The 22,406-nt window shown below is 36.6% G+C and overlaps 1 protein-coding gene across 1 annotated transcript in view; it reads left to right on the forward strand.

Moving 5' to 3' along the window:
- Positions 1-22,406, forward strand: part of LOC126249697 (katanin p60 ATPase-containing subunit A-like 1) — a 168,503-nt gene that overhangs the window by 133,400 nt on the left and 12,697 nt on the right. The window contains exon 7 of the mRNA XM_049951375.1: positions 2,409-2,518. Within this exon, the coding sequence (XP_049807332.1) occupies positions 2,409-2,518 (110 nt within the window). The remainder of the gene's footprint in view (positions 1-2,408; positions 2,519-22,406) is intronic.

Genomic DNA, 22,406 nt, shown 5'->3' on the forward strand with positions numbered 1-22,406 from the left:
ACAATCAGTCGAATTGCTCGACAAACAAAAGTAAACTATGAGCAAATACCAAAAGCTACGGAAAAGAGACATGTAGAATCGGAGAAATTCGAGAGTACAGAAGCGAACAAAATGCAATGTAAGTCTAAGAGTTTCAGGTCTTTGCTACTGTGGAAATCATTCCTTTAAAGGAATTGTGTGCATCAAATATAAAACTGCTTCATTTCTCTTGTGCAAATGATGGTACTTACATTTTTTCAGTATGCTCATTGATGAAGTTAAAGATTTAAGAAGTAAATTTGACAAACTCCGATGACAGAAGCTACAAAATGATCGCGAAATATGCAGAGACAAAAAAATTGGCGCTAAATTATGCAAAAACCAATTCCCTGCAAAGAAAACCTTTACGAGAACTGAACAATATATTACAACTGAAAAAACATTTAAAGCTGTGAAAAGAATTGCGAATGATTCTTCCTTAATTATTACAAAAAGTGACAGGTTTCTAGTGCTTCAAAAAGGATAAAATCATTAACAACAAAGTACCTGTACTGAAAATATGGTATTAATTTTACAACTGAAGCAAACAAAATAAATAACAAGAAATATTCACACAACAGAAACAGCAATGGCATAGCAGCAGTCACAGTTGAAGTCAGTCAATTCATCCTGTTAAGTGGGTGTAATAATGTGTGTGATAATGTAACTGGCCAGAAAATGTATAGGCCTAGGTAAAATGCTATCAGTTTACAAAGGTGACTGCTTCCAAAACACTTGTGTGTTCCACAGCAGAATATTGTTGAAGTGTGTGGAAATCATACCAAACAGGACTTATAGGGGATATTGAACTTTTACAAATGGTCACATGTTTGTTTGACTTGAAGGGGACCATTGAAAATGCTGAAAAACTTGAATTGGCAGATGCTTTAAAATAGACACCAAGTATCCTGTGAAAGCCTATTTACAAAGTTTCAAGAACTATTAATATACACGGAATCTAGGAATATATTACAGATGCCTAAAAAATTCACTCATATACCAACTGCAAATACAAAATTAGTTTAATTGGGACGTACACAAAGTCATTCTTCCCACACTGCATATGCAAATTAACTGGGAAGAAACTGTAGTGTGTGATACTGTGAGAAATACCCTCTGTCTTGCATGTCAAAGTAGTTGGCAGAGTGTGTGTGTGTAGATGTATATTTGGACAATTCCATTTATACCATATAACAGTTGAATAGACAATATTTATCAGAATTTTGAGACACATCTGGTTACTGTGGTTATGCAAGCCTATCCAGTTATGTCTCCAAGAGTGACCCAAAGCCTCAGTATGATTGATATTCCCCTTGTATTTCTTCTGAACATTACAACAAGAGATTCTTCCAAGGCATATGTGGTAGCAGCATCACAGGGGTAATGGACATTGTACGCTATACCACCAACCCAAGGATGTTAACATCCATGGAAACATGAAAACTATGAAACAGATTCATTAATCAAGTTACAACTGTATTATTATTTATGGGTCTAATTTAAATCCAGGTTCAAGTACTAGTCTGTTACAATTCTTCTGTTGTCACAATAGAAAAATGATTTTGCAGGAACTGTTAATTAACTGATTTAATTTTTTAATTTCAATGTTTCTATTGAAATAGATTATGTATTAATAAATATAGGTTAAAACCAATAAGTAAACAGTGTGCATGTTTCGTGAAATAAAAAATAATTGTAGGGCAATGACTGAAAAAAATTTGTTATTTTTCTGTCTTTTATTATACCAGACAATCACTGATTGTGTTTATACAATTATTGATTTCAAGTGTGATCTACAGCCATCTCTAAATCAGTATTGGAGCATAAGAAGCTTTGTTACACAGTGATGCAAATGTAGCATACTTTGCTACATGTAATTCTCTTTGACCATGTGATCAAACTAACAAGAAGAATTGTCACTACAAAATGTGCACTGTAACCTTTTACACTGCGCTAGGAGTAATGGAGAGGATTATACCTACTCCCCTGCTTCCTGCATCCCCCATGTAAAATGCCAAATTACATTGCACATACATTAAATAAAGCCTCCAAGCACACAAAAACTTCACTTTTACCTTGCATATAATTCTTCCAATGATAACAAATATAAATTTTCTCATCAGGGTACAGCTGAAGATCAAATATGAATACATAACAATCTTTAAATCAGGTCTTAAAGGGCATTATAGCCATAGTGTAGTAAATATCATACGTGTCCATTTGTCTTTTCATGTGTGTGCACATGCATCAAGTCTATGATCATTTCTTAGGTGTGTGTGTGTGTGTGTGTGTGTGTGTGTGTGTGTGTGTGTGTGTGTGTGTGTGTGTGTGTGTGTCTGTAATTCTTCCATCATACAGAAATAACAAAAGTGCTCTCAAAAATTTTTCAGTTCAGATAACAAGGTGATAATGGTATTAGCAGCAACCAACCATCCATGGAACATTGACGAGGCATTTCGCCGAAGATTTGAGAAAAGGATATATGTTCCTCTTCCAAACGGTAAATCTGCATTCATAACTCATCATAATAATGATATTCATACAGCTGTGTATTTGATTCACAGGGATGTACTTAAACCCAAATCATTGAGCTATGACACACAGTATTGTTACACATACTCTAGCATCACTTGATTGAAAAATATTAACATTCTCCTTGTTATATTCCTAAAATCAATACACATATACACTCAGATCTACATTTAATGTACAACTGTGCATGTACATGCGATATCAATAACTGAAAATCCAGGAATAGAGATAGTATGTATGTAGGATAGAACACTGCCCGCCAAATAGAGGCAATTCTGAGCAGTAGGTAGTTTCTTATAAAAGACGAAAATGCTTTATTTTTGGAGAATGTCCTTTATTAGGACTAACAAATGCACATGCTCAACTCAGCACAGGCTCTTGTATTGCAATGCTGTTTATCTAAATGAGGTCAGCAATGATGTCAAATGGGATAAGTGGTGGAGGAACAGAGATATATGTAGAGTGAGGAGATGGATGAATGGTACAGTAGGTGGGGTGGGGGGGTGGGGGGTTATGAAGGATAGTGCTGGGATGGAACATGTAACTGTTTTACGGGGTCAAGTTAGGCATAGGTGTGCCAGGATGAAAACAGAGAGGAAAATGGGAGAGTACTGGGGTAACAATACAAAGTAGGAGATACATATAGGAGATATGGAAAGGTTCAAAGTTATGAGCAAGGATGGAGTAGTAGATAGAGGAAACAGGAAAAGTAAGAACATGTTATGGGAACAATGGGTGAAATCAGTTGATAACATGAAGGGTTAGCAAAGGGTTAGCAAATATTGAAATCTTAACTGGAATGAACGATATGTAGAAGGGAGATTTCCCACCCACAACATTCAGAAAAACTTAAGGCTGTTGGTAAGAATCCAAGTAGCATGGCTTGTAAAACAAATGTTGAGGACAACCACTTGTATAGCACGCTAACTTTCAGTCACGGTTTGTCAATTTCTGTTCATGTGAGTGGATAGTTTAGTGCTCATATCTACATAGAATGCTGCATAGTACTTTCAACATAGTTATATGGTGTGACTGCTTCCATGTGTGGCTCTAGTTGTGATGAGTGATGCCAGTGATAGAATTGGTCTAGGAATGGTTGGCAGATGTACAGGACAGGTCTTGCATCTGGATCTTATACAGGAATGTCACCCAGGGGTCAAGGGATTGAAAACAAGATGGCCATAAGGACACACAAAGATACTGCATAATTTTGGTGGACAACTGAATAGGGGTACAGGAGTTCTGTTTAAGTCAAGGTTGGAAGGGTTGATATACTCTGTTGATGCTTCAGTAAGATCCTCAGTACCCTAGGAAAAGAACTGCTTGTCACTGAAAATTTGGTATCCACTAGTTGCCAGTCTGTGTGGGGGAGGGAGGTGAGACCTTTTTTATGTAAGACGGGTAGCAGCTGCAGAGTGGATGTACTTCTGGTGAGTGACGGGTTTAATTTAAATAGTCTGAAAGTGGCCATCCGTGAAGTGAAGGTTAACACCCCAATAGGTGGCTCTAGGGGCCAAGGAGGACAATATAAAACAGGTGGTAGATCGGTGTTAAGATTTTGAATGAATGACAGTGGGATGTCTTCAATGGGTCTCTAAATCATAAATATGTCATCAGGAAAGGGAAGGGGAAACTGGCTGGGGTAATAGCAGGAAATTTAATGGTGGAGGCACTGCCATGAATGGTAAAATACCAGTGGTTACAGGTGTTGGAGCAGCACCTTTTTTAGGACAGGTAAGACAGAAATATGTCAAGTTCTACGAGAGGTCAGGATTGAAACAAATCTTCAGTTTAGGAAAGAAATTAAACAACACAATTCTAGCAAATTGGATCACCAGTCACAGCTGTCAATTATAAATTTTCACCAATCACCAGAAATTTTATCTCCACCAAGTTGTATCTCAGTCCTAGGTAATTGCATTGATGAATTAAAGTCAGCCAACCTAGTTGACATAATCTGCCTCTCTGAACACCATGTGAGCACTGGTATAGGAACTAGGCCTAAGCACAATGAGAAACTCAGACAGGAGAGTACTGCAAATGTTAGAACAAGGAAAGGTTCTCATACAAGTATAATTAAAAATAATGTACGTATATTTCATCAAAATATTGGGAGTTTAAAGAATAAAATAGATGAGCTTCTGGTTTGTTTAGAAGATTTAGAAGCTGAGGATGAAATATATATACTATGCCTGTCTGAGCATCACATTGTTACTGATATGGATAAGGTAAATGTAAGTGGATATAAGCTCTCTGCACATGTAATGAGAGAAAATATGGAGAAAGGAGGAGTTGCCATATATGTCAAAAGTTATCATTGTGCAAAAAGTATAGAAACAAAAAAATTTTGTTTAGAGAAACATATAGAAGCATGTGCCTGTGAGCTTAAATTAAAGAAAGGCACATTTATAATTGTAACTGTATATAGGTCCCCATCAGGAAATTTTCATCTATTTCTGAAAAATTTGGACTCCTTGTTGTGCTATCTGTCACACAGGGGGAAGCAAATTATTATTTGTGGGGACTTCAATGTAGATTCTCTGAAAGAGAGTAATAGGAAAAATGACCTTGAAGTATTACTCTGTTCTTTCAATTTGACACCCGTTATTGATTTTCCTACTCGGGTGGTAAAGGATAGCAGCTCACAGATAGATAACTTCATTATAGACCAAGATAAATTTAACCAGATAAATGCTCAGCCTGTTGAGAATGGTCTTTCTGATCATGGTGCACAGCTAGTTACAATATATGACATAGCTCCCTCCATTCAGCAATACTAAACAGTCCTCCAAAGTAGTACGTTCGGTCAATGATTTAACAATTGCAAATTTCAGGGAAAGCCTACAGCAGTTAGACTGGGATGAGGTGTACCGTGAACCTGATGCCAATTTAAAATATAATTTATTTCATGACATTTTTGTAAATGCATTTGAAAACTGCTTCCCCAAGAAAATAGTTAAATATACTTGTAAGAAACCTTGTAACAAACCATGGCTTACTAAGGGTATAAAAATATCTTGTAATCAGAAAAGGGAAATCTATCTGACAGCAAGAAAGAGTAGTGACCCAGAAACTATCAAACATTATAAAAACTACTGTGTTATATCAAGAAAAGTTATTAAAAAATCCAGAAGTATGTGTATCATGTCTGAAATCAGCAACTCTGATAATAAAATTAAAACAATTTGGAATATTATTAAACGAGAAACAGGTCAACCAAGAGCACAGGAAGACAGTATTACCATCAAATTGAATGAAAACTTTACGAACAAAAAGTCAGAAGTTGAAAATATTTTTAATATTCATTTTCTAAATGTTGTGGATATAGTAGGATCCAGGTGTTCATTAGAAGATGCTAGGCTGTTAATGGAATTTGATACAATTGAAATCTCACCCACTTCTCCCTCTGAAATTAGGAAAATAATAAACTTGTTTAAAAGCAAAAACTCACATGGAATTGATGGCATTTCCAGCAAAATACTAAAAGCTTGTTCTCAACAGATAAGTAAGATTCTCAGCCACCTGTGTAATAGCTCTCTGGAACAGGGCATTTTCCCTGATAGACTGAAATATGCTATTGTTATACCTTTGCATAAAAAGGGGGATAGATCTGATGTCAACAATTACCGTCCAATCTCCCTTCTAACAGCTTTACCCAAAATTTTTGAGAAAGTAATGTATTCTAGAGTAGCTTCACATATCTGTAAAAATGAAGTACTAACAAAATGTCTGTTTGGTTTCCAGAAAGGTTTTTCAACAGAAAATGCCATATATGCTTTCACCAATTAAATTTTGAATGACCTTAATAACCGAACACCACCCATTGTGATTTTTTGTGATCTCTCAAAGGCTTTTGATTGTGTAAATCATGAAATTCTGCTAGACAAGCTCAAGTATTGTGGCATGAGTGGGACAGTGCACAAATGGTTTAATTCATACCTAACTGGAAGAGCGCAGAAAGTTGAAATAAGCAGTGCTCATAATATGCAAAGATCAGCACATCCCTCAAACTGGGGAACTATCAAGAATGGGGTTCCACAAGGGTCAGTCTTGGGTCCTTTGTTGTTCTTGATATATATTAATGACTTGCCATTCTATATTCATGAAGAGGCAAAGTTAGTTCTCTTTGCTGATGATACAAGTATAGTAATCACACCTGACAAACAAGAATTAACTGATGAGATTGTCAATACTGTCTTAAAGAAAATTACTAAGTGGTTCTTTGTAAACAGACTCTCACTGAATTTTGATAAGACACAGTACATACAGTTCCGTACAGTGAATGGTATGATGCCATTAATAAATATAGACCTTAATGAGAAGCATATAGCTGAGGTAGAATATTCCAAATTTTTAGGTGTGTCCATTGATGAGAGATTAAATTGGAAGAAACACATTGATGATCTGCTGAAACGTTTGAGTTCAGCTACTTATGCAATAAGGGTCATTGCAAATTTTGGTGATAAACATCTTAGTAAATTAGCTTACTACGCCTATTTTCACTCATTGCTTTCATATGGCATCATATTTTGGGGTAATTCATCACTGAGGAATAAAGTATTTATTGCACAAAAGCGTGTAATCAGAATAATAGCTGGAGTCCACCAAAGATCATCCTGCAGACATTTATTTAAGGATCTAGGGATATTCACAGTAGCTTCTCAGTATACATACACTCTTATGAAATTTGTTATTAACAACCAAACCCAATTCAAAAATAATAGCGGTGTGCATAACTACAATACTAGGAGAAAGGATGATCTTCACTATTCAAGATTAAATCTAACTTTGGTACAGAAAGGGGTTAATTATACTGCCACTAAAGTCTTTGGTCACTTACCAAATAGTATCAAAAGTCTGACAGATAACCAACAAGTATTTAAGAAGAAATTAAAAGAATTTCTGAATGACAACTCCATCTACTCCATAGAGGAATATTTAGATATAAATTAAGAAAAAAAAAAAAAACAAAAAAAATTATAAAAAAGCAAAAAATATAAAATATAAAAAAATAAAAAGTTGTTATATTAACTTAAGTATGTTGTTAAATTAACTTAATTATGTCATGTATTGGAAAATTTGAGTCGTTCCACATCATTACAAAATATCGTATTCATGATCCATGGAACTAGTATTAATCTAATCTAATCTAGTAAATCAGAACTAAGGGTTTCAGGACTGTGAGTGATTAGAAAGGATTCCTCATGAAGGCTCTTGAACAGGTTGACACAGAACATATAGATGTAATATGAGTTTCTTAACATCCTTTGACCATTGATATGGGAATGCTTAATATGGGCAGAAATAATTGCAGGTCAAGTATGGAGAAAGGAGGAGATGCCAGTTACATTAAGAAGGCATGAAACTATAAAAACACTGATACCCATATACTTTACAGTGATCAGTGTTTTAAAACTTATGCTGCAAAAGTAGATTTTCTTGCAAAGTTAATAATAATAATAATAATAATAATAATAATAAAAGAATAGGCCTCCGGTATGTTCTGCCAGTCGTAAAAGGCGACGAAAAGAACAAACCACTAATAGGGCTAACCCCCCTTTTAGTGTGATTAGTTGGTTCAGGACAGAACTAAAGAAGCCTTGGACAAGCGCCGTCATGGTCGGGGACGACGCTTGAACCCTATGCCCGCCCACAATGGTAACGACACTGCTAGCCAACTGGAAAATGATTTAAATCCAAATAGAGGTGTTTTGCAGGATATGCTTCCTGCAACCACCCTAGAAGGAACACAAAGACAGAGGATGAGATGGTCAGATGAAGTTAATCGACACCTCATGTTCTGTTATTACCAAGCAACAAACCTAGGAACCAACACAACTGGATACAGATCACAAGTATACACAACATTTATTACCAGATACCCAGAATTAAAATTTTTAACAGAACAACGACTAGCTGATCAGATCCGTGTAATAATCAAAAATAACAGGATACCCCAGTCAGAATTAGAAAACATCAAACAAGAAGTACAACAAATACTGGAACAAAATAATGTGCAATCAGAAGAAGAAGAAAATACAGTAATGGACTCAAACATCCCAGAGCAAACAAACAAAGAACAACACGCACCAATTAAACAATCAGAGGAAAACGAAATCTTAAGACAGCCACCAGAACAAGCACAAATAGAACACGAAGTGACACAGATGCTAGATATAGAAGAAAAATTTCAGCTAACATATATAGAATACAAAGACACAAATACAGACATTAGACCATTCTTGCATAGACCACCAAATAACCCACAAGTCGAAACAACAATAAAAACTATCAACACAATCATACACAACAAAATAAATGAAAACACAACTATGGAAGAGTTACAACTACTGGTTTATATAGGAGCACTCACTACACTAAATATACACACTAGACAGAGATCAGAACCAACCAACATACAGAAGAAAACCACAAAACCAGCATGGCAACACAGGCTACAGATCAGAATAGAAAAACTGAGAAAAGACATCGGACAGCTAACACAATTTATAAGAAATGAAATCTCGGAAAAAAAACGAAAAAGGTTAGGTAAAATCTCACAACAAGAAGCGACAGAGCAATTAGACGAAAAGAAGCAGAAATTACAAGCATTAGCCAAACGACTCAGAAGATACAAAAAAAGTGAAAATAGAAGGAAACAAAACCAAACATTCAACACAAACCAAAAGAAATTTTACCAGACAATAGATAACACACACATTAAAATAAACAATCCACCAAACATAACAGACATGGAACACTTCTGGAGCAACATATGGTCAAACCCGGTACAACATAACAGGCATGCACGGTGGATACAAGCAGAAACAGACACATACAAGATGATACCACAAATGCCTGAAGTGATAATTTTGCAACATGAAGTCACCCAAGCAATTAATTCTACTCACAATTGGAAAGCCCCTGGAAATGATAAAATAGCAAATTTCTGGTTAAAGAAGTTCACCTCAACACATTCACATCTAACTAAATTATTTAACAGTTACATTGCAGACCCATACACATTCCCTGATACACTTACACATGGAATAACTTATCTGAAACCTAAAGATCAAGCAGACACAGCGAACCCAGCTAAATATCGCCCCATAACATGCCTACCAACAATATACAAAATATTAACTTCAATCATTAAACAGAAATTAATTACACATACAACACAGAACAAAATTATAAATGAAGAGCAAAAAGGCTGTTGCAAAGGAGCACAAGGATGTAAAGAGCAACTGATAATAGATGCAGAGGTGACATATCAAGCTAAAACTAAACAGAGGTCGCTACACTACGCATACATTGATTACCAAAAAGCTTTTGATAGTGTACCCCACTCATGGTTACTACAAATATTGGAAATATACAAAGTAGATCCTAAATTGATACAGTTCCTAAACATAGTAATGAAAAATTGGAAAACCACACTTAATATCCAAACAAATTCAAATAATATCACATCACAGCCAATACAGATTAAGCGTGGAATATACCAAGGAGACTCATTAAGTCCTTTCTGGTTCTGCCTTGCTCTGAACCCACTATCCAACATGCTAAATAATACAAATTATGGATACAATATTACTGGAACATACCCACACAAAATCACACATTTGCTATACATGGATGATCTAAAACTACTGGCAGCAACGAATCAACAACTCAACCAATTACTAAAGATAACAGAAGTATTCAGCAATGATATAAGTATGGCTTTTGGAACAGACAAATGTAAGAAAAATAGCATAGTCAAGGGAAAACACACTAAACAAGAAGATTACATATTGGATAACCACAGCGACTGCATAGAAGCGATGGAAAAAACGGATGCCTATAAATATCTAGGATACAGACAAAAAATAGGAATAGATAATACAAATATTAAAGAAGAACTAAAAGAAAAATATAGACAAAGACTAACAAAAATACTGAAAACAGAATTGACAGCAAGAAACAAGACAAAAGCTATAAATACTTATGCCATACCAATATTGACCTACTCATTTGGAGTAGTGAAATGGAGTAACACAGACCTAGAAGCACTCAATACACTTACACGATCACAATGCCACAAATATAGAATACATCACATACATTCAGCAACAGAAAGATTCACATTAAGCAGAAAGGAAGGAGGAAGGGGATTTATCGATATAAAAAATCTACATTATGGACAGGTAGACAATTTAAGAAAATTCTTTATAGAACGAGCAGAAACTAGCAAAATACACAAAGCAATCACTCATATAAATACATCGGCTACACCACTACAATTTCATAACCACCTCTACAACCCTTTAGACCACATAACATCAACAGATACGAAGAAAGTAAATTGGAAAAAGAAAACACTTCATGGCAAGCACCCGTATCATCTAACACAGCCACACATCGATCAAGACGCATCCAACACATGGCTAAGAAAAGGCAATATATACAGTGAGACAGAAGGATTCATGATTGCAATACAGGATCAAACAATAAACACCAGGTATTACAGCAAGCATATTATTAAAGATCCCAATACCACAACAGATAAATGCAGACTTTGTAAACAACAAATAGAAACAGTAGATCACATCACAAGCGGATGTACAATACTAGCAAATACAGAATACCCCAGAAGACATGACAATGTCACAAAAATAATACATCAACAGCTTGCCTTACAACATAAACTTTTAAAACAACAAGTTCCTACATACAAGTATGCACCACAAAATGTACTGGAGAATGATGAATACAAATTATACTGGAACAGAACCATTATAACAGATAAAACAACACCACATAACAAACCTGACATCATACTCACCAATAAAAAGAAGAAATTAACACAACTAATCGAAATATCCATACCAAATACAACAAATATACAAAAGAAAACAGGAGAAAAAATTGAGAAATACATCCAACTGGCTGAGGAAGTCAAAGACATGTGGCATCAGGATAAAGTTGACATCATACCAATTATACTATCAACTACAGGAGTCATACCACACAATATCCACCAGTACATCAATGCAATACAGCTACATCCAAACATATATATACAACTACAGAAATCCGTAATTATTGATACATGTTCAATTACCCGAAAGTTCCTAAATGCAATATAACACATACCGTACAGTTAATAGGAAGTGACGCTTGATCAAGGTCCGCGTCACTTTCCATTCTCAACCAGACTTAACGTCTGAGAAAGTAAAGAAATAATAATAATAACATACAGGACTCCATCTGTTAATTTTGAATTATTTATGAAATATTGATGCATTATTAAACTTCTTGACTTCCAAGCAAAATAAGGTAATATTATGTGGAAATATAATTTTTCAGAGAACACCTGTTCTAGAGCTTTACTTAAGTTCCTTGCCATTTTATGTGATCCAGCTCCTTTATGCAATTTGCAACAAGAGTTATGGGAATGAGCACTATTGCTACTGACCACATTTTTATAGATGCGTTGAGATTACAAAGTGCTATTGAAATTCCCATATTTAATGGCCTCTCAGAATATTATACTCAATTGCTGATGTTTAATATCAGAGTGCACCACATAAATAAAAATAATTGGAAAATACAAGGGTGATAAATGGACAAGAAATTGTCAGATACAAACTGGAGAGATATGTACAACACTCCTGGTGTTAATGAAAAACATAATGTATTCTGTAACATTGAAATAGGCTACTAATAGAAACTGCTTTCCTAAGAAATTAAAATATGGAAGCAGATTAAATGCATCTGAACCTTGGGTTACACATGTAATCAGAATATCATGCAGAACTATGAGAAAAGTCTACTAGTCATCAAGGGACATGGATGATGATAGGATTAAAGCCCATTTCAAACTGTGCTGTAAAAGTCCAAGTAAAGTCATCTAAGTGCCAAATGGTATGTATTATCAATAAAAAAAATAAGCTCCTTAAAGAACAAGATAAGAACTGTTTGGAACCTACCAAAAAAATGAGACAGGAGAAAATAATCCAGAAAACGGAGAAATTTCTTTAAAAAATGAGGAATTTCTGCATAAATTTATTTGGCCAATAACAGATAGATTAGGTTTGAATATTTCCATAGAATACTTTCCAAAACAAGTTACATAAAATTCAGCATCCTCCTACATTTCCAAAATAAGTTTCCAAATTTTATTAATTCTCTTACAAATAAATGGTCAAGTGGTTATGAAGAAATCAAAAGTAAAATAATGGAATGTTGTTCAGCTGAGCTTACAATTAGTAATATATTGGCTTGCTGATGCAACAAATCTTTTCCTAGAGAGACAAGCATTCTGTTTTTGGTAACTTCACAAAAAAAGGAGGCAAGACACTATTACAAATTGCCAGTATTTTCAAAAAAAATTTTAGAAGATCATATAAGTTGTAAACACTTTTGTTTGTTTATTAATTTGTCCATCTTCAAGCATCTGCATGCAAAGGATGCCTAGACATTTGTAAGTACACTATTTTATTTAGTTGAGTTTTATGTATTTCTATTTTTAATGTTTGACAAGAATTATCTTGGTGTACAGGTTGCCTTAGGCTATTCCTTCTATAATTTACTTCTACATGCAAGAGGTAACTGCATATGAAAAGAAATAAACTTAATATATTTAACTGTGTGGAATAAGGCCCATAAGGTATTTTAGTCATGGAAATTCCAGATGTGCACCTTTTGGTCTTGTTCAAACAGATGTGCCCCCCCCCCCCCTTCCTTTCTCTCTCTCTCAATTTTTCTCTCCTTTTTTTTTCTTCCTCACGGAGAATCGCCCTAAAATCAGTACCTTATTTTAAATGAAAGTGGAAGATGTCATAATAGGAACTAAGCAATAGTTGTTTAAAAACATATGTGCATTGTTTCCCCAACAAATAAATAACAACTGACAGAATTATAGATATACAGTCTGTGTGACTATTCAAAGTAAATTTAGTCTAAATGTATGCCAAGGAGTTCAGCAGATGTGCACTCATTTCAGCATAGGATTAACTGAAAATAATGTTCAGTCTTTTCCTTGGTATACAATATACTAAAATCAGTAAAATAGAAGCTACTACCATTGGGAAATTTTGTGACTTAGCTAAGGGAACCATAGTATTCTCAAGGAAATGTTTAAATATTATGAAGTAGTAGACACAGCAGGTTGCTGGTTTTTATCTTATGTGAATGACAGAAAGCAATGTGTATCTGTTGCCTGTCAGTCACTTAACAATAGGCATTCAGAATTAGAACCAATCAGACATGGTGTACTGTAAGGTTCAAGTTTGGGTCCTCTGTTGTTTCTGATCTACCAGTACATAAACAATCCATTTGCAGTTTCAAAAAATACAAATTTTATTATTTTCTGTAGATGATATAAGTGTAGAAATAAAAGGTAATATCAATTTCCTAAGTGAAAAGGCAGCTGTTGAAAGATTAGAAAACATCAGCAGTTGTTTCAACACAAATGCAATGCAATGTAATGAAATTTATGCTATGTTGAGTACATTCAGTTCAGTACATCTCATATAACTCTACAAGGTACAGAAATAGTCTACTGAAACAATGAAGAACAAGAAATAGAAAGTGTTCACTTTTTTGGATCACAACTTTAATTGGAGAACCGTGGCCTGGAATTATTTTAGTGCATTAGTTCAGCTATGTTTCCATTCCTACTGCCATATGTAATTTAAAAATGAAGAAACTAGTTTTTTCTGCACATTTTCATTCAATAATGAGTTGTGGCATCATTTTATGGGGATGCTCTACTTATATGAGCAATATTATTTTCAGATGATGGTAGTGTGTTATAAGAATTATGTGTGGTGTTATCACCGTTCCTTCGATAAGGCTGCTTTTGTTTTTATATACATCATTTCCTTCTCTGATGACACAGTTTACATCACTTTTTACTGCAGTTTCACGGTTTTTCAGCACTTCTTGTAATTGAGCTCCAGGCTTTCAAATTCTACTCACTTTATATTCTGACTTAATATCAGGTAGGACTGTGACTAGTCCCCTACCATGACTCACTGATAATATGTATGTTTCTTCTTTCTTATTCACTGTCTGGTTTTCTGCACTGCATTTGATTTCATCATTTGTTGCACTAATACAATTTTTACTTCTAATAGTACTGTACATGGTGGTAATGAGTTTCCATTGGCAGTTTTTTGGTCAACAGATTTTTCTGAGCAGTTTCCTCTGACACTGAATTTTTTTTTTACTTTTTTGGGCTGCCTGCACTTCGAACACTGTACTCGCTCATTAGTGGAACACAAAAAACGTTCGTTCTTAACACAGGATGAGAGAATTTCTTATGCCTAATATATATAGTACACATTCTTGTTTACAGCTTTGCATCTCTGTGGGAATGTCCACAACTGCATCAAACTTTTCAACATACTGTCTGGCTTAACTCAAGTTGTTTTGCAGCCCTTCCCCGACAATTACTTCGAGTCTGGTGTATTACTTTACTGTATCTTATTTAGACCTATTCAGTTGTTTGTATAACCTTCAGGGCCTACTGCATGTTAAATCTGGACCAGTAAAATTTCAATACAATACAGCACAATGAAATTGGTGGTATGCTAAGTGAACAGATGGGCTAAATAAAACATAGCAGTAGTTCATACTGTGTTGTGAGAAAGACATGAACGCTTTGTCCCTTAGAAAACAGTTACTATTAGAAGTATATATAATTCCTAGCATTTGTGTTCATAATGACAACAGATGGGGCCCTGTCCCACTGTTTGTTTTTCTGTCTAAAAAAATTTTTTTTGGCCAAATTACATACAGTTTGCCAACTATAACCCACTTTGTAACCTTTCCCAGAAAGTTTTGATACTCACTACTACCTCCCAATACATGTTTTCTACCATGATATTCATAGTGGACAAATTGTTGCACAGTGAAACTAAGAAATACACTATAATTACAACACAAGAACATAAGTTGACCAGCATTGTGCTCTGCTGAAACTAAGTGTTGTCCTGTGTATACAACAATATCATGTGACCATTCATGAAATTTTATGTCATAACATTGCATTATTCATAAATGATTGTTGTCAAGATAGGACTATTACACTGAGGTGACAAAAGTCAGTGGATAGCAATACACATGTACAGATGGTAGTAGTATTGCATACACAAAGTATGAAAGGGCAGTGCATTTGCAGAGCTGTCATTTGTACTACGCTAATTGATGTGAAAATGTTTCCGATGTGATTATGATCACACAACAGAAATTAACAGGGTTTTAACATGGAATGGTGGTTGGAGCTAGAAGCATTGGACATTCCATTTTGGAAATCGTTATGGAATCCAACATTCCGAGATCCACAGTGTCACAAGTGTGCTGACAATACCAAATTTTAGGCAACCCCTCTCACCACAGACAACGCAGTGGCCGATGGCTTCCACTTAATGACTGAGGGCAGTGACGTTTGCATAGGGTTGTCAGTCCTAACAGACGAGCAACACTATCTGAAATAACCACAGGAATCAATGCATGATGTACAAAGAACATATTCATTGGGACAGTGTGGTGAAATATGGCATTAGTGGGCTATGGCAGCTGATTAGACCCTAGAAGTCTGAAAGATCATGGCCAGAGTCAGATGAGTCCAGATTTCAGACAGGAAGAACATGGCCTGGTCCGATGAGTCCCAATTTCAGCCGGCAAGAGCTGATAGTAGCGTTTGAATGTGGTGCATACCCCATGAAGCCATGGATACAAGTTGTCAACAAGGTGCTGTGCAAGTTGTTGGTGGTTCCATAATGGTGTGGGCTGTGCTTACATGGAATGGAATGCGTTCTCTGGTCCAACTAAACCAATTATCGACTGAAAATGGCTAAGTTTGGCTAGTTCGAGACCATTTGGAGCCATTCATGGACTTTACATTCTCAAACAATGATGGAATTTTTGTGGGTGACAATGCACAATGTTACCGGGCCACTTTTTTTGCGACTGGTTTGAAGAACATTCTGTACAATTCAAGTGAATGATTTGACCACCCAGATCAATTGACATGAATCCCATTGAATTTTTATTGGATACAGTCAAGAGATCAGTTCGTGCACAAATTCTTGCATTGGCAACACTTTCACAAATATGGACAGCTGTAGGGGCAGCATGGCTCAGTATTTCTGCAGTGGACTTCCAATGACTTGTTGAGGCTATCCCATGTCAAGTTGCTGCACTACACCGGGCCAAAGTAAGTCTGGTATAATATTAGGTAGTGTCTCATGACTTTTGTCACCTCAGTATATGTTGTTGAAGAACAACATGACTGCTGTATCTCAGTGTTTTTATGCAATATATTTCCAAGATTCTCTCTGTGCAGGCAATTAAAAAATTAAATGCTAAAACAGGTGCAAGAGAGGTATTACAAGAAACATTATCAGACTCAAATTTAATAAATGTTGCCTCTCGTAGGGTGTAATGCCATTCTATGCAAAACAAACTACATAGGGTTTCAACTGTTGCTCTCAAGATCAAACATTGTTTTCAAATAGCTTTGTCCTTTGATGACGGCACCGGTCGCTGTGTCCGAGCAGTTCTAGGAGCTTCAGTCTGGAACCTCATGACCATACGGTCGCAGGTTCGAATCCTGCCTCGGGCATGGATGTGTGTGATGTCCTTAGGTTAGTTAGGTTTAAGTAGTTCTAAGTTCTAGGGGACTGATGATCTCAAATGTTAAGTCCCATAGTGCTCAGAGCTATTTTGAACTTTGAGGACAGCCCAGTGGCCAAAATGTGTAAGAAGTGATTAAAAATTATTTGGAGTCAAAAGAGAAAAATTGTATTATAAAAGCTCTGTCACAGCAATATCTTACATGAGTCAGTGTTTTGAGAGTTTTATCACCTGGTAAAGAATATTTTCTACCGTTATTACTAAGACCCTGTCCTGCCAAATTTGTAAATTTAGAGAGAGAGAAAAACACTCAGAACATATCTGTCTGATTCCTTAATCCCAATTTTCTCATTGTTACGACATTCACATGAAATATGAGCACCATTAGGGCATACCAAGATGGACTGGGAAGCAGATGGAGATGATCCAAGTCATTTGTCTTTTACTTTATTCACAGTTTGGATAGGATAGTGAGACATGAAAGACAGGTGTGGCTAGACATATGGTGGTTTGACAGGTGACACATCTTGATGGAGCAGGAGTCCCAACACAGATGTGCGTAGTCCATAAGGAGTTAGCACGTGGAGCTGTCTGTCTGAGAAGCAGACCATAAATCTACCCCTGCTACTGGAACAGTATGTGATTGCCATGAAATGATCCAGCTGTCATAAGGGCACCAGGTAACCTGAGGGGTTATTGTCAACATCTACACTATATTCTGCAAGCACCCTCATCATGTGTGGTGGAGGGTACTTCGTGTACCAGTGACACTTCCTCCTTTTTCTCTCACAGTCACAAAAGGAAGAAAAATTTGCTGGTAAGCCTCCATGTTGGCTCCAATCTTTCTGATTTTATCTTCATGGTCTTTTCATGAGCTAAACATAGGAGGAAGCACTATATGGCTGAGTCTTCAAGGAACATGCACTTTTGGAATTTTAGCAGTAAACCACACTGTGATCCAAAATGACTCTCTCACAGTGTCTGTGACTGGAGTTGGCTGAGTATCTGACACTTTCATGCATACTAAATGAACGTGTAACTAAACAATCTGCTCTTCTTTGGATCTTTTCTGTTTCCTCTAATAGTCCTGTTTGATACCCATCTCAGACTAATGACAATGCATGTTCTTCGCAGTGGTTTGCAAAGTACAGATACAGATGTTTAGATTAATTCAAGTGTTGGTCAAACGAGTGTTTTGTAACCCAACTTCTTTATCGATGGACTACATTTACTAAGAATTGCTCTAATGGGTCTGCCTGGTATCTGCCGTGCTCCCTAGCATATTGCTTTCCAGTGATTGTTCTGCAATTGTGTAATCATACAATAATGGGTCTTTCTATGTATTCACAATATGTTACATTTGTTTATGTTCATGGCCAATTAACACTTCCTGCACCTAGCGTTGATCCTCTGCAGGTCTTCTCGCTACAGTTTTCTAGCTTTACGATTTCTCTGTCTATAACAGCATCATCCACGATCAACCTCACAGAACTTCCGACGTTATCTACTAGGTCGTTTATGTATATTGTGAGAAGTAATGGTCCTATAACACTTCCTTGTGTTGCATCCAAAGTTACTTTTATGTCTGTAGATTTCTCGTCAGTGAGAATGACATGATGTGTTCTGTTTCCTAGAAACTTGTCCCTAAAGTCACGCAATTGCTGTGATATTCCGTATGATCATATTTTGTTCACTAGGTGACATTACGGAATTCTGTCAAACGCCTTCAGGAAGTCAAGAAACACAGCATCACTTGTGCACCTCCATCTACTACTTTCTGGGTCTCGTGGACGAACAGAGTGAGCTGGGTTTCACATGATAGCTGTTTTCATAAACCGTGTTCATTCCTACAGAGGATATTGTCGGTCGCCAGAGATGTTATAATACGCGAGCATAAATTCTACAACAGACCGACATCAGAGTTATAGGCCTATAGTTCTGTGTATTTGTTCGACGACCTTTCTTCAAAATTGGAGTGACTTGTGCTTTTTTTTCAATCATTAGGAATGCTTTGCTTCTCAAGAGACCAAAGTAGGCTGCTAGAAGAGGGGCAAGTGCATTTGCATACTCTATGTACAATCGAATTGGTATTCCTTTAGGTCCATTGGTCTTTCTTCTGTTGAGTAATTCCAGTTGCTTTTCTATCCCATGGTCACTTATTTCGACATCTGTCATTTTGTGCAACAATTTAAAGGAGGAACTACAGTGCTCTTTTTCTCTGTGAAAAATTTTCAGAAAAAGTCATTTCCGCCTTTTCTGTGTCATCCTCCATTTCATTCTCATTACGCTCACAGTGTGAATGAACAAAACTTCTTAGGATTTTCTGTCAAATCGGTCAACAGAATTTTACTTTCAGATTCATTGAACTCTTCACGCATGGTGCTCCTGTGCTGATTTTGGCTTCGTTTAGTTTTTGTTTGTGTGTGAGGCTTTTGCTGGTTTTAAATTTGCAGTCAAACTCTCGTTGCTTTCGTAAGAGCTTTCTAACAGGGTTGTCGAACTTTGGCTGGACTTTTCCATCCCTCACAACTTTGCTCGGCATGCACATGTCTAAAGCCTAGGCCTATTGTACAACAGTGGCAGCTCGTGACTGGGAAGTTAGGTGGAGAGCTATCAGGAAAGAAAACTATACCTAGATTCATACAAGCTTATCAAAATAATTGAATTTATTTCTTTGTTGTACTCCAAATCAATTCTTGGACCCTTTAAGGGTGCAAACTTGTCGGTGATGTCTTCATAGAATGCTGTGTTTATATTAACTGCACTAGAAGTTCCTTCTGAATTGAAATATTCGCTAAAGAGGAAAGTCTTTCTTCTGAAGCTGCATTCCTCGTGTACATTTTTATATGCTTCAGCCAAGGAAAGCGTGTTTCCGTAGTTTCCCTTGTACAAGGGATGGACAGAATGAAGGAGAACAGTTTATAAGTATCAGGGAGAATGTCCTTAGCCTCATTAACCATTTCTAACATCCTGTGGGAATCTTTCTCATTGCCATACAAAATAATAAAATACATACTGCATCATCAGCGGGGTTCAGATTTAATACATATAGCACCAAATGCATTATGCATGTTCCACACACACAACAAACTCTGCTTTACAGCCTTGAGCTGGAAGCAGCTGGGAATAAAATTCCCATCTTCATCACTGCATGCCACCTCCACAGAAAAACTCAAGAAGGCGACATCATAGTTGCTATAGTAACCATACAGTCACGCTTGACCTGACCTGTGGCTCCGCCCACGAGGTGGAGCTGCAAGAAAGGAAGGCCACTGCACATTGCCTGGTCCGAATCGTGTGCTTGCTGCTAGAAGAGAATTCCACACAGTATAAAACATGGGAATGCATTTGGAGTAAAAACCAGCATACATGGTAAAATAAATAAACTTTTTTAAAGAGTGGAAATGGTTGCGGATGCAGGGGGTTAAGGGGCTCAAGGCCCCCCCCCCCCCCCCCCAAAAAAAGCATCTGGGTCTACCAATGACAAATCTCAAATTAAACTTCATATTGTCCTACTTTCTTAGTACAATTTTCATTACTTATCCTAACGTAATCGATTTTAAGTAGGTATAATATGTTGTCAACTTTTAAATTACTAAAGAAGCTGTTTACATGACGAGTCTTTAATCTGCACGCTACTCATTGGCAATGCACCAACAGTGACGCCCAACTGCTACCACCGCATACCCGCCACAACGGGGTCCCGCATGGTACTTAGAGTAGTGTGCAGTAAACAACACGTCTTTTTTTTGAGAGAGAGAAAGAAAAGGGCGAATAGCACAAAAATGAACCAATTACATCCTTCTGATTATTTTATATGTTTTAAATAAAATTCATATAAACGTGAATAGTTGGGTTTGTGACTTTTTATTCGGTTGAGTTCATTGATCTTCCGATAGGTGTGGTGTGGGTGACTGTGGATACAAGTCTGAGCACTCGTTCCTCCCTGCCTGCCCTACAAGGTACAGCGTGAAGTAATACTTAATGTAAATAATATAATATAACATAAATCATCGGGTTTCTTCATTTTGTAATTCTTTTTAAACTAGCTTTCTTCGCACACCTGCAATTGCTCTGAATTTCATAGTTTTGTACTCCATTATTTACCTAAAATCAGTGAATAATCTTTTACGGGTTAAAGTACTCATCTATAATAACAACTTTTACTATTGGACCTACTTTGAAATCGCGCAAAGCATCAGTTGTCTCATACATTTTGATCAAGTAGGTTATCAGATGTGTAACTTTTGTGCAGCTGATTTTTTCGGGATTTTGAAGCTGATGGGTATTATTCTAACCTCTTACAAGGATTTTTGACTATTTTTAAATAACCCTGTAGAGTAGCTCTGCAGAGTTAGTTTAGTTGTTGGTAAGTTGTTGATTTCATAGTGCATGATTCTCTACTTTGTGTACAAGCCATAGTTTGTTGTTGGCTGCTGTTAACAGAGCCCAACCCAGTGCTAGAGGGAGTGGCTAGTACATTCTGGGTGATCAAAGAGTCAGTATAAATTTGAAAACTGAATAAATCACGGAATAATGTAGATAGAGGTACAAATTGACACACATGCTTGGAACGACACGGGGTTTTATTAGAACCAAAAAAATACAAAAGTTCAAAAAATGTCCGAAAGATGGTGCTTCATTTGATCAGAATAGCAATAATTAGCATAACAAAGTAAGACAAAGCAAAGATGATGTTCTTTACAGGAAATGCTCAATATGTCCACCATCATTCCTCAACAATAGATGTAGTCAAGGAATAAGGTTGTGAACAGCTCTGTAAAGCATGTCTGGAGTTATGGTGAGGCATTGGCGTCAGATGTTGTCTTTCAGCATCCCTAGAGATGTCGGTTGATCACGATACACTTGCAGCTTCAGATAACCCCAAAGCCAATAATGGCACGGACTGAGGTCTGGGGACTTGGGAGGCCAAGCATGACGAAAGTGGCGGCTGCGACATATGACTGCATGAGCACTGACTTCCTCATGCATAGACGAACCCGCTACAGTCTCTATATCTTCCTGAACTGTCTCAGCAGCATTACGCCTTGTGCACAGTCAGCCACTATGGGGTCTATCATCTAAACAACCCGTGGCTTCGAACTTTGAAATCATTCTCACCACAGCTGCATTTGTCAACGGACCTTTACCTGTTCGAATCCCCTTCCTATGGTGATAGGATCTTAACGCCGAACTAGCACATTCCCCATTGTGATAATACAGCTTCA

The sequence above is a fragment of the Schistocerca nitens genome, chromosome 3 (assembly GCF_023898315.1).
Source record: "Schistocerca nitens isolate TAMUIC-IGC-003100 chromosome 3, iqSchNite1.1, whole genome shotgun sequence".
NCBI lineage: Eukaryota > Metazoa > Arthropoda > Insecta > Orthoptera > Acrididae > Schistocerca > Schistocerca nitens.